The sequence below is a fragment of the Mus caroli genome, chromosome 8 (assembly GCF_900094665.2).
Source record: "Mus caroli chromosome 8, CAROLI_EIJ_v1.1, whole genome shotgun sequence".
NCBI classification, from domain to species: Eukaryota; Metazoa; Chordata; class Mammalia; order Rodentia; family Muridae; genus Mus; species Mus caroli.
Window position 1 is genome coordinate 9,536,156 of NC_034577.1, and position 13,333 is coordinate 9,549,488.

At 47.4% G+C, this 13,333-nt stretch overlaps 1 protein-coding gene across 2 annotated transcripts in view; it reads right to left on the reverse strand.

Moving 5' to 3' along the window:
- Pcid2 (PCI domain containing 2) overlaps positions 1-13,333 on the reverse strand; it is a 24,150-nt gene that overhangs the window by 6,149 nt on the left and 4,668 nt on the right. The window contains exons 3-7 of one of the 2 annotated variants that reach the window (XM_029480857.1): positions 13,254-13,295; positions 11,568-11,622; positions 7,316-7,419; positions 2,843-2,918; positions 1,904-2,045 (exon numbers count right to left, since the gene is read on the reverse strand). In XM_029480857.1, the coding sequence (XP_029336717.1) occupies positions 1,904-2,045; positions 2,843-2,918; positions 7,316-7,419; positions 11,568-11,622; positions 13,254-13,295 (419 nt within the window). Of the gene's footprint in view, positions 1-1,903; positions 2,046-2,842; positions 2,919-7,315; positions 7,420-10,829; positions 11,061-11,567; positions 11,623-13,253; positions 13,296-13,333 lie in introns of those variants that run through there. The other variant, XM_029480858.1, reaches the window with a different exon arrangement.

The following is a 13,333-nucleotide window of genomic DNA, read 5'->3' on the forward strand; positions in this document are numbered from 1 at the left end:
AAAAAAAAAAAAAAAAAAAAAAAAGATTTTTCAACAAACATGAAAGATGATGTGGGGAAAGACAAACCCTTATTCACTGCTGGTGGGAGTGCAAATCAATGCTGCCATATGTAAATCGGTCTTAAAAACAGAACTTCACCTGATGCAGGCATTCCACACCTGGGCACCTGGGCATACACCAGAGCCCTCTATGCCTATCACACAGATATCACACATCCAGGTTCACTGCTGTTCTACATACTATAGCAAGGATCCAGGCATCCATCAGCAGATGCAGAGAATAAAATGTGGTGTGCACACAAATGGCATACTGTTCACTCGTTAGTTACACTTGCAAGGCACTGGGAGGCCATTCACAACAGCAGCACTGGACACTACGGAAGGAAAGACTGCGGGGGAGGGACACATGCGTCGGGAGAGGACAGCAAGCTAATNGCTTTCTGGTTCCAACTCTGTGGTAGCTAACTCTCTTTTTCGTGGTGCACAGGTGTGTAAATGGGTAACCGACAGTGAGTGTCCAGCCTAAGCAAAGNCCCACAGCTTTGGGACGGCTGNAACAGCTGTGCACAGCTCACCAGCGGACNAAATGTGGACTGGGCAAGGCTTTCTCCGAGGAGCCACCTTCATCTAGCTGTGTGTTGTTCCTATAATTGAGTTTATAAGATAAGCTTATGCAATTTTTAAAAATAATTTAAAAATAAATGAAAGTCCACTTTATGTCCAGCAGAAGAGAGCAGAGTGAGAGCAGCCTCATGCTAGATACTCACAGAGAGAAAAACAAAAGCCTGGCCTCGTGCTCCTGAGGAAGCTAATGAGAGTCAACAGGCAGGCTGCTATGAACAATGGCACCACACAGAGCTCTTGCAAGTCACAAACACAAACTACGGAGCAAGGCCTAAGGACAGGCTTCACTGCCTGTAGGGTCACTCTACGGGGACTTGTGCTACAGCTACAGCTACAGCTACAGATGACTTGAGGCTGCAGCGGGGCCAAGCTCCACCGAGAGAAAACAATCACCGTATGCTACTCAAAGAGCACCTCAAGGAAAGGGTGCAGGATAACCCGGCCTTAACACGCACTGAGAAACCCTACAGAGATCAAGATCCTCCAAGTATTGTTTTCACCTGTATAATTAGCNTTATTGTCAAAAATATAAGCACTTGGAAAAATATTAAAAGAAGAGCTAGGAGCCAGCAAGATGGCTGAGAACAGGACTTGCTGTGAAACCTGAGAAGCCAAGGTCAGCCCCTAAGACCCACGTAAAAGTGGGCGGAGAGAGCCAGCTCAGGTGGTCATCTGCCCTCTGTGCACAAGCCATGGTGCACACACATACACCAAAAATCACACCACACACATGCACACACACACACACATATACAAAATAATAAATTTCAAAAGTACAATAAATCTAGGTGTGGTACCCCCTCCCTGTAATTCCAGGACACTCAGGAGCCTGAGGCAGGAGGATAACCATGAATTTGAGGATAGTCTAGGTTACATAGTGAATTCCAAGACAGCTTGTACTACAAAGTGAGACCCTGTCTCAAAAAACAAGGCAAAGAGGAGACTGGACAGATGACTAGGTAGTCAAAAGTGCTTCCTGCTTTTCCAAAGGACCCAAGTTCAGTTCCACCTGTAACTCCAGCTCCAGGGGCTCAAACATCTTTTTCTGACTTCTGTGGGGACCTGCACAACACACATGGCATACATTCACATGGGGGTGCGTGAGCATGCTCGCTTGCTCGTGCTCTCTCTCTCTCTCTCTCTCACACACACACACACACACACACACACACACACACTTGGACTTGGATTATACATACATCTCACCTTAATAAAATACAGTCTTATATTCTCTGCAACATCAATGTCACCCAGACACGGAATAGTGTCATCACCATACCTTGCTTGAAGTCACTGTCGAACATGGCCTTGCGCCCCACGTAGTACTTGTACGTGATCCTCTGCGCTGTGCTATAGTCGTCTTTCAGATTCGAGCTGTCGATGGCTCTGATAAGAGGTTTACACAAATGGAGTTTGTTGATCTATAATAAAGAAGAAACCATTTAAAACATTCATAAGCAGTATCAACAGAATAGGCAGACAAAAGGACAGACATGAACTTCTGGCTTACTTTTTTAATATAAATTTCAAAGTCATCAAAATTTCAATAAGAAACAAAAAACTACCCGGTACAGACAACATACAATGGAGAAGCTTGGACTCTGTGAGGGGAGCTAGCAAATGTCTAGGGAAACGCCTGCACTCAGCCGCACACTGGCGAGGACACACTAAATGTCCCATGAAGTGAAAGACAGATTTTCAGTGGCGTGGGACAGGCTGCCTTGTGCTCACTTGTCTTTATGAAGCCAACTTGACTCGTTTGTCCATCCATATATCTATATATCCCCCTCGTTCCATAAAGTTGATATTACAACACAGGACGAAGGCTCAAGTGGCCACAGAGGCCAGCTCCATCACAAGGACCAGTTACCAAATGCTCAGGACTTCTGTCCCCACACTCAGTATGTGCTCACTCAGTGCTCAGAGCGTGTGTCTGAAGGAGCTGCATTCCCACGAGCGATCCTAAATCAGGTCTTCATGAATCTCCAGTTCTTACTGGCTTCTGTGGCACAGGATAGGCCCTGCTCTGAAGAATGCTGCACGCTTTCTCCATGGAGCCCTGGCCCTCAGAAGGCATGGAATGACTACCAGCTGTTAGGACTGTTAATGTGGGCGTGGTCAGGATCTCTTCCTAACACATGTCAGAAGACAAACTAAACCAGTAATTTACCCAGGCAGATAGAAAACAAGACTTTACAGAAACTCATGCAGAGCAAACCTTAAAGTAGATTTTAAATAGCTGGTTCACCAGGAACAGCATCCCCCACTTCTTAGAGTCTTCTATGCCGGCACGGCTACAGGAAGAGCAAACAAACATGATCAATTACAGAATAAACCACTTGCCAGGACTAATTACTACTGTGAGAGAAAGCCCCACAGCCAGAGTCATCAAAGAAAAGGCTCTATTCATCGGTAAAGTTAAAGAGGAAAGAGCAACTCTGCTCCCCTGTCCCAGAGACAGCTGTGTCTTCTCCTGCATGCCAGTCTCTTCCCTGACATGCAGTGGCGAAGGCCGGAGTGAATGGGTTTAGCCATAGCAGGCACCTGGTCACCAGAGCTGCCTTCTGTGCTGACACTGTTGTGGATGTCGCTGCCATCAGTGACCCCCTCATTGACCTCAAGGTCTCCATGTCCCAGCACAACTCTATCCACAGCAAGTTCCATGGCACAGTCAAGACAGAACAGGAAACCTGTTATCAATGGGAAGGCCAGCTCCATCTTCTAGGAGTGCAATCCGGCCAACATCAGATGAGGAGGAGCTGGTGGCCACTGTGTTGTGGAGCCTACTGTGTCTTCACCATCATGGAGAAGTAGAGACAAAGGGTTTTCCTATCTACCTTGTGTTGATGACCCTGTGACTGTGATAGGTGTGAACCGTGACAAGTAGGATAACTCTCTCACTTTGTTAGCAATGCCTCCTGCACCTCCACCTTGTGCAGCCCCGTCACGGATGGCTGAGGTCATCCACAGCACATCCACAAGACTGTGGACAGCCCCTCTGGAAAGCCGTGGTATACGGCTGAGGAGCTACTCAGAGCATCATCCCTGGACTCACTGGTACTGCCAAGACTATGAGCGAGGTCACCCAGAACTAACAGGTTGCTCAGTGGCAAGCATGGCCTTCTGTGCTCTTATCCCCGGTATGTCTGCTGTGGATCTGATGTGCCACCTGAAGAAAGCTGACAAGTATGATGACATCAAGAAGGTGGTGAAGCAGACACCAGAAGGCCCACTGAAGGGCATCCCAGGCTACAGTGAGAACCAGGCTGTCTCCTGTGACTTTAACAGTGACACCCACCGTTTTACCTTGGATGCTGGGGCTGGCATTGCTCTCAATGACAACTTTGTAAAGATCATTTCTTGGTATGACAACAAACAACACTACAGCAACAGGGTGGTGGACCTCACAGCCTGCATGGCCTCCAAGAGTAAGAAGACCTGGACCACCTTCCCCAGAAAGAACGGAGAGGAAGAGAGGGACCTCAGCTGTTGAGGCGTCCTTGTCCCAAGTCAACTCCCAACCCTGAGTATCTGCCCTCACGGCTTCTAGCTCAGAATCTAGAGACAAAGGGCCCTTGGGAGTCTATTCTCTTGAACACCATCAGTGAAGTTTAATACAGCTGCCAAGAGAAGAAAAAGCAGCCCAAGAATTCTAACCCCAGTTAAACAACTGCAGCCCCTCTGCAGCATTAGCAAGACTCTATAGATGGAGATTGATAGAAGACACTTTTGGAAGAAGAACATTTTTTTCTCCTAGCAACAGCACCACAAAAATCCTCTGTAAACACATAAGGAGGAGCCCAAGGAAGGAGTCACAGAGAGCGACAAACCCTCTGCAGAAGCTCTCACAGGTGACATTACGGTAAATAACAACTGAGTGGCCCTGGTGAGGAAACACCAGGACACTGCTGACCAGGCCCTACCAAAGGCGCCAACGTCAAACTTAGCACAGCGGGGTCTGTGTGGTTCTGAAGGTCCACTTCACCCCAAAAGTCAAACAGGAAGTTGGAATCCTTGGAGGGAAATGTGTATAAAAATGTGCTTTTTCTAAAAAAAAGGATGAAGAGAACTATTGAGATAATTTGACAAATGGACAGGGAGAAGACACGGACAGACAAGTGTAATAAACTCACAGAAGTGGTAGTTAGAGGTCGTCCTGTAAAATTATCTCAATTCTGCTGAATACTTGTAGATGCTCATGATAAAACATTGGGGAAACAAAGCTCAGAGTTGAATTACTTCTGTGACTCCTCCAAGTAGTCCCCGACTGCAGTGGGTGCTGGACCAATGGCAGCTCCTGGGAACATGGCACTTAGAGCTCAAACTCAGGACATAGCACAAACTGCAGGGTACTCATGGCAGGGAACTGAACTGTCTCCAATGACACTGCTGTAAATGCTGTCCGCTGTCCACAGAGCAAGGCCTGCTCTATGCCAGCTGCCCAGCTAGCTGCTCTACCCGCTCTCTCCCATAAATTGTTCCAACTGGTAGCCCAAAAAGATACTTGCTCGCTAGGTCAATGTTCTCACGCCCAAGTGTGATAAAGAATTTAGATGTTCAATCTACTTGAAGAGCCACAGCAGAAACTNAAACTCAGAAAGCAAACTCAGGCAGTGAGAAATGAATAGGCAAGCATGGGTGAGCCACACTGGTACTGCCTTGCTGACCTGGCCCAGGAGGCACAAGAAAAGGCAAAGCCCAGGAGACTGCTCAGTTTGCCTGCCTTCTGGGCAGCATTTGGCTACTGTGGCACATGGCAAACACTCAGCCCCTCAGTAGTGTGCACTTCCTACTCTGTGATCACAGCCATTGTAACAGGCACAGGAGGCAGCTCACTGTGGCCTTGGACACTGCTGATTTAGAGCGGGCTAGGACCTGCTCACTAGAAACCTGTCTCTCTCTCTCTCTCTCTCTCTCTCTCTTTCTCCCTCTCTCTTTCCCTCTCTCTCAAGAGTTTTCAAATATATAGATCATTACAGCTGGGCATGTAAAATACACCTTTAATCCTAGCACTCACAGAAGCAGGTAGATCTTTGTGAGTTTGAGGCCAGCTTGGTCTATAAGTTCCAGGACAGCTGGGGCTACCCAGAGAAATCCTGTCTTAAAAACAAAAACAAAAAACCAAGGAGTGTTCATTTAAGCATGGGCTGCCCCTTCTTGTTCAGTTCTAACAGTTCACTGCAGAGCCTATACTAGACCTTTATTAGGTATGTTATTTCAAATGTTTTTCAAATATGGCTGTTTTGACTTGTGGTAGTGTCCTTTGAAACACAGGTGTGTTTACTCTGCTTGGTTTTTTGCAACCTAATGAGAAACAGAGTTCAAANATCAAGGAGGGTCCTGTTGTACCGAACCACAAGGACCTCCAATTGTCCATTCAATAAACAGATATCAAGCTACTATGGCAAGAAACAGATGGTGAGAGACAAGGAGCCTTCCTCAGTGGTCCCCTCTGTCTCTAGTCACCAGCATCCACACATGACAGTGCTAAGTGCACTTCACTGTGGGAGCTTATGGGCAGAAACTCCATCCACCGTGGGATGGGCAGTGAGAGCCTAGAGATGGCTGAGACCTTCACCTACAGTCAGTTAAGACTGGTGGTGAGAAGTGAGAAACAGCCGAGACCTCTAATCACGGGAGGACACAAAGAAGGGTGGAGGGCAGAGAGCTGAAAGACAGCCAGGGTCTCCAATCACAAAAACAAAACAGCAACAGCGACACAAACCAGACAATTAGGAATACGGGAAAGAGAAGCCTTGAGACAGCTTAGACCTTCAACCATGGGAGGGGAGGACAGCGAGGATAATATAGCAAAACCATGCTCAACTTAACACAAGTACATTTCCTGTAAATGCATAGTCAAATAACATGATTATATGATTGGTAGAAGTAGAGTTTTAGGAAAAAGATGGAAACGCTTTCTGACAGAAGGTTTAGTTAAGAAAAAAATTAAACCAGNTATGTTGCAAACCAGCTAAGACAAATTACACAAAATAAAAGGGGGGTGATCAAAAGGATATAAAAAATTAAATATTAAAAAAAATAATAAGCAAGCTGGGTAGTGGGAGTGCACACCTTTAATCCTCACACTTGGGAGGCAGAAGCAGTGAATTTCTGAGTTTGAGGCCAGCCTGATCTACAGAGTGAGTTCCAGGACAGCCAGGGCCACACAGAAACCCTGTCTCAAAAAGAAAAAAAAAAAAAATTATATATAAATAAATAAAATGCCATGCAAACACCTGGGAGACAGAGGCAAGAGGATCTCTTGAGTTTGAGACCAGCCTGGATTCCAGGACAGCCAGGGATACACACAGAGAAACCCTATCTTGCAAACACAAAAACAAAAACAAAAGAACAAAAAAATCTAATAAACCAATCACTCAAAAATTCGGAAGCTCAACAAACCATCTACAGGGGACTACAACCTCATTGCTAGACAGCAGCAATGCTCAGTCAGTGACAAGCAGAGAATATCAGTGTCTCCGCAGGGAGCAAGGGTGAGGGGGCCTGGCTGTCAGAGCTAGACAAGGGCACTGCTCAGAACACTNACAGGTAGAGAAAGCCAGGCTGCGTGCACTGGGCAGAGACCTTCCAAAGTGAAGGCAGAAAGTGTGGCCAGCACCAAGGACCGAGTACAGGGAGAGCAACGCATGCTCTGACGGTGAGCACGTTGCCCCCAGACCTCACTCACGTGTCACTGGCACAGACTCGGAAGCAGCTCATCAGCAGCTCGGCAGCTTTTTCCAGCATGTCTCCAACTTTGCTCTTCCCTTTCTTTACCAACTGCTGGTCTGCCTAACGATACAAAAGCGATTTACTTTTTAAAGCAAACAGCGGCAAAATTAATGGTGCAAGTCTCTAATAGTGTGCGCATCTGCGGAGTAGCCGGTGCTAACCAGTGAGCTTATTTTTACAGCCCTTCTCAGACAATTTTTTTGTTTTGTTTTGTTGAGACAGGGTTTCTCTGTGTAGCCCTGGCTGTCCTGGAACTCACTCTGTAGACCAGGATGGCCTCAAACTCAGAAATCCACCTGCCTCTGCCTCCCAAGTGCTAGGATTAAAGGCATGAGCCATCACTGCCCAGTCAAGACAGACAATTTTTAAGAACTGAGAAGTATATGTATGTATGTATGTATGTATGTATATATCTTTTCCTTCCCCATATCGATTCTCAAGTCAAGCTGACGCCAGCCCCAGATGGCCTGTTTGGTCTTTGTCAACCTGACGCAAACCTAGACATGGCTGGGAAGAGAAAATCTTTATTGAGAAAATGCCTTCATGTGTACCTATAGTCCAGGCTCTGAGGTACTTTCCTAATTAGTGACCGATGCAGGAGGGCCCGGCTCATTGTGGCAGTGCCACGCCTAGGCTGGTGGTCCTGAGTTCTATGGAAGGCAGGCTGAGCAAGCCATGGGAGCAAGCCAGTAAGCAGCACTCCTCTGTGGTTGCTGCTTCAGCTCCTGCCCTGACTTCCTTTAATGATAGACTATGATGCAGGGTGCTTCTGGTGATGGTGTTACCATAGCAACAAACCGCAAACCAGGACACCAGCCTTGACCTAATGCACAGGCCTGCAGCTCCCTCTTGAATTGGCCTCTGACCTTCCCTCCTGTGCACAGCNGTCCAGCCCTGAACAAAACCTGCTGAGGAGGTGAAGTATCACTTTTACCCTGGGCTTAGAAGAGAATCAGACTCCTTCCATCTTAGGAAGGTGATCAGGTCTTGAGGCGGCCCTGGCGAATGGGCCTTTCCGAATGAGGTCCCAGAAGGACTAAGGCAGTGGCTCTCACCTTTAATACTGTTCCTCATGTGGTGATCCCCAACAGTAAGATTCTCGTTGCTACTTCTTAACTGTAATTTTGCTACTNTTAGGAATCATAATGTAAATATCTAATGTGCAGAATATCTGATGGGCAACCCCCAAAGGGGTCTTGACCCAGAGGTTGAGAACTGCTGGGCTAAAGCGCTGCCTCCATGGTTAGGAATGCATCCCGTTCTGACGGAGAACCCCAGTTGGATCCCAGCACCCCTATTAGCTCACAACTCCGTAACTCCAGCTCCAGGGGATCTAACCCCCTCCACAGGCAGCCACACTCACAGACACACATACATACAATTAATTAAAAAGTACAACTAAATCTTTAAGTGGGGGGTNGGGCAGTGAGCTTCCTTGCNCCACCACGAGGACTGAGCAAAAAGACACCATCAGTGAAACAGAAACTGACAGCAGTTTCACTAGACACAAAAACTGCCTGCACTTTGTGTTGGAGTNTTAGTCTCCTTATCAGCGAGATATGAACATGCCGTCTATACCTAACCAGTCCATGGCATATACACTGTTACCACAGTTGGAATAGACTGAAACAGAGCTATAACAAAACCACATAACCATGCAGTTTGGTGAAAGATCAGTGCCAAATGCAAGATGAAGAGGGCTTGATATGAGGGTAAAATGTTCACTGAGGTCCTTTCCTAATTAGTGACTGAAGTGGGAGGGTCACGTCCAGGCGTGGTCCTGGGTTCTATGGGAAGGCAGGTGGAGCAGCCATGGGGACCACAATGTGCTACCTGTTATGACACGCTTCAGGGCCCGGGGGCAGCTCAAGGAAGCGGCAGCCTTACAAGCACAAGGTCCTGAATCAGAGTCCCAGAACAACAGTTCATACAACAACACAACACAGTAAAAACCATGGTGTATATGCTTGTAATCCCAGCCACCCAGCCTGGCCTAGCAATCATGTTCCAGGCTGATGAGATGGGACCATCAGCCTCTGGGACCACAAGACCATCACCTCTGACGCCGTCTCTTCCTCCTTAAGCATGTGAGTACAAACACACACATACATGTTTCTGGGGGCTTTGGTTATGTCAAGAACAAATAGTCTATAATGATCTGAGAATCCTCAAATGGCTCCACAAAGCAGCACNTTACAATGGATTCAATGCAGATGCAGCAATACCCAGATGGTCTCTGTTAAACAGAACTAGGTTAAGAGTCTGAGACACAAGGTAATGCCATTCTTTTCTTATCTGTTTAAATTAATCACCAAAAAATTTATTATTGTTATTGTTTTATATGTATGTGTGTTTTGCCTGCATGTACGTCTATGCACCATGTGTGCACCTGGTACCCATGAAGGCAGAAGAGGGCATTAGATGTCCCAGAACTAGAGTTAGACTGTTGTGAGNGGCAATATGGGTGCTAGACATCAAACCCAGTCATCTGTAAGGGAAGCCAGTGTCCACAACCACCAAGCCATCTCTCTAGCCCCTAGTGCTCCCCAGTTCCTCCTGTCTGGGAGTCCCACTTGGTTCTCTGCAGCTTTCAGTTCTTTGCTGGGGATATCAATGTTCTCATATGTTTGTTCCTAATTGCCCACTGATGGCTGCCTTACAACCCACATCAGTTCCTCCAACACCTGTTGTGGAGTCTGGTGGAGTCTCTTCAGGATCAATGGCTTCTGGGGTACTGTGTTATAAAGCTATATGTGCCCTTTCAGCAGCTCTCTGCTGGCCTCATGTGTTAGTGGGAGAGCAGAGATGCCACCTCTTTGCTGGCAAGTGGGTTGGGGCTGAGGCCCCCACTATTTGCTGCTGCAGACTTGTTTGTGGAACACTGGAGCAGACAGTCTGACAGAAGGTGCTGCTGTGCAGGGCAGTTACCCTCTGCTGCATAGGTCTCATCACTGCCTGTGGGTTCTGTGTTCTCCTTGCCAGAGCGCTCATCAGAACAGACAGGAAGCTCCGTCCGTGCCACAGAGCTATGTGAGCTTTAACATTCACAGTCCTGCAACTGGCTTAGTGAGAAGAGAGTGCTGGTCTGGAACCAGAAATCACCAACAGTTTTTAAAACCACAAAGAGTCTAAGGCCCAAAAGATGCTTCNGTGGCTCCAAAGCTGGCCTGTGTTGCTCCTCAAGGAAGGCTGACCACCGGATTCCTGAGCACAGGCCACAGCTCAGAAGTAAAAGATGATGCAAAGCCCCTCACATCAGCCCACTCAGCTCCAGTGGCCGCCACCTCTCCACAGACAGGGCCTGTCTGCATGGACAAGGACGACAGACAGTCAAGCTGCTGCCCGGTCTTCCCCTCCTTACACCAGATACATCCCACTTCCTATTCATCCCTCAAAACTGGAAATTAAGCAGTAGGTAGTCACCCTATGTATTTAACTTCAAGCCAATAGGGATAGGAAATTGAACTTACATTATTGGCAAATATCCGAAGGTCAAGTGCTACTGCATACATGACAGGCAGAGCCCTAAGGACGAAAAGTAAATATACTTGAAGAGGTAAAAGGCACACACCCTACCACTGACAGCCAAGGCTATTACCCAGAACCAGGGCCACACACTCCCCAACTCAGATGGCTGCTCCTCCTCCTGCATCTGTTGCACAGACACAATGTAACCCCAGATTTCCTGGCCAAATACTTAATTCTTACTCCATACCACTGTCCCAACCCTGTCCAGAGAACTGGACCCTCTGCTTGTGGACGTTGTACATCGTGGTGCGCACTAGGCTCCGCACCACGATGTACAACGTCCAAGAGTGCTGGTCTGGAACCAGAAATCACCAACAGTTTTTAAAACCACAAAGAGTCTAAGGCCCAAAAGATGCTTCNGTGGCTCCAAAGCTGGCCTGTGTTGCTCCTCAAGGAAGGCTGACCACCGGATTCCTGAGCACAGGCCACAGCTCAGAAGTAAAAGATGATGCAAAGCCCCTCACATCAGCCTACTCAGCTCCAGTGGCCGCCACCTCTCCACAGACAGGGCCTGTCTGCATGGACAAGGACGACAGACAGTCAAGCTGCTGCCCGGTCTTCCCCTCCTTACACCAGATACATCCCACTTCCTATTCATCCCTCAAAACTGGAAATTAAGCAGTAGGTAGTCACCCTATGTATTTAACTTCAAGCCAATAGGGATAGGAAATTGAACTTACATTATTGGCAAATATCCGAAGGTCAAGTGCTACTGCATACATGACAGGCAGAGCCCTAAGGACGAAAAGTAAATATACTTGAAGAGGTAAAAGGCACACACCCTACCACTGACAGCCAAGGCTATTACCCAGAACCAGGGCCACACACTCCCCAACTCAGATGGCTGCTCCTCCTCCTGCATCTGTTGCACAGACACAATGTAACCCCAGATTTCCTGGCCAAATACTTAATTCTTACTCCATACCACTGTCCCAACCCTGTCCAGAGAACTGGACCCTGGTCTATCTGGGAGGGAGCTCCCAGAACTTTGTCCTTCCCTAACTCCCCACTAGCAGCAAACAGCTCCATTTGTAAAACACTGAGGCCCTGAGTGTTAGCTGCAGTATGTAATACACAGTACACAGGTCTGTGTACATCTAGCTGCCTGCACCGGGCTTTCAGTCANGCATAAACTAAGTCTTCACTCGGAAAAGAAAAAGTACAGCTGGNTGCTGATGGGCACACCTTTAATCCCAGCACTCAGGAAGCAGAGGAAAAGCGGATCTCTGAGTTTGAGGGCAGCCTGTTCTATAGAGCAAGTTCCAAGACAGCCAAGGCTACATAGAGAAAGCCTTTCAGAAGAGAAAGAGAGGGTGGGGGAAAAGAGGAAGAGAGGGACAGGGANAGGGAGAATATCAGACATGAAAAAATGAACATCTCTAATCACAACACTTGGGAAGTTGGAGCAGGAGAATGAAAACTTCCAGGCTAGTCTAAACTACAAAGATCCTGCCTCAAACTTCTCCCANAGCTGTCTCTCAGAAATTGGAGGCTAAGGATGTAGCTCAGTCAGTAGAGCCTTTGCTCAGCATGCACAAAGCCGTGGGTTGGTCCCCAGCATGGTATAAACTGGATGTGGCGGCACATGCCTGTAGCTTCAGCATTAGAGCAATGGAAACAAGTTCAAGGTCATCTTCTGCTATAGTGAGTTTGAAGCTCATCAGGGCATATGAGACCNTGTCTCAGAAAACGCCTTAAAAGGTCTAGGAACAGAACTAAGAGGCAGAGTGTTTGCCTGGTACATACAGGGACCTGAGTAGTACCGGTGCTGGAAAAAATGCTTAAGATAATCCAAAAGCTCTATAGTGGCCTTCACCCACCATCTAAAATCAAAAGTTAAAAACTGACAAACTGATAAATACTCCCATAACAGAAACTGTTCCTGTGCTCTGTGTACAAGCTGTCTTTGTATTTCTCAAATGCTGATTTCTGTACTGGCAGAGAGTCAGTATTTTGTAAACATCTTCTACATCACTTTCTGAATGGCCCATAACAAAGCAGGAGAGGACAGACTGCTGGACTTCTGGGCAGAGTTTGGAACTTTGGGAAAGAGTCAGAGGAGAGATGCAGAGGAAGAAACAGGTGCTGGTACTGCGGAGAGGAAACCAACAGGCCACGTGACAGACACAGATTAGAATAAATGGGTTAGTTAAGTTATANGAGCCAGTTGGGAAACGGCCTAAGCTAAGGCCTGAGCTTCATAAACCATTACAAGTCAGTGTTACTACTGGTGGGTTGGGACAGTCTGGTGATAAGAAGCCCTGAAACGGCTCTACCTCTAGACTTGGCCATGTCGGTTTTCCCAAGCCCACACCGACCNACCGACACCACCTCATCTCCAGCTGGTTGTTCCTGGCCCTGCTTACCAGTTTTCCTCTTTGTGAGCCTGGAATGCCCGAAGGAATGATGTGCTGTGTTAAGGAAGGAACGACACACACAATTTAAG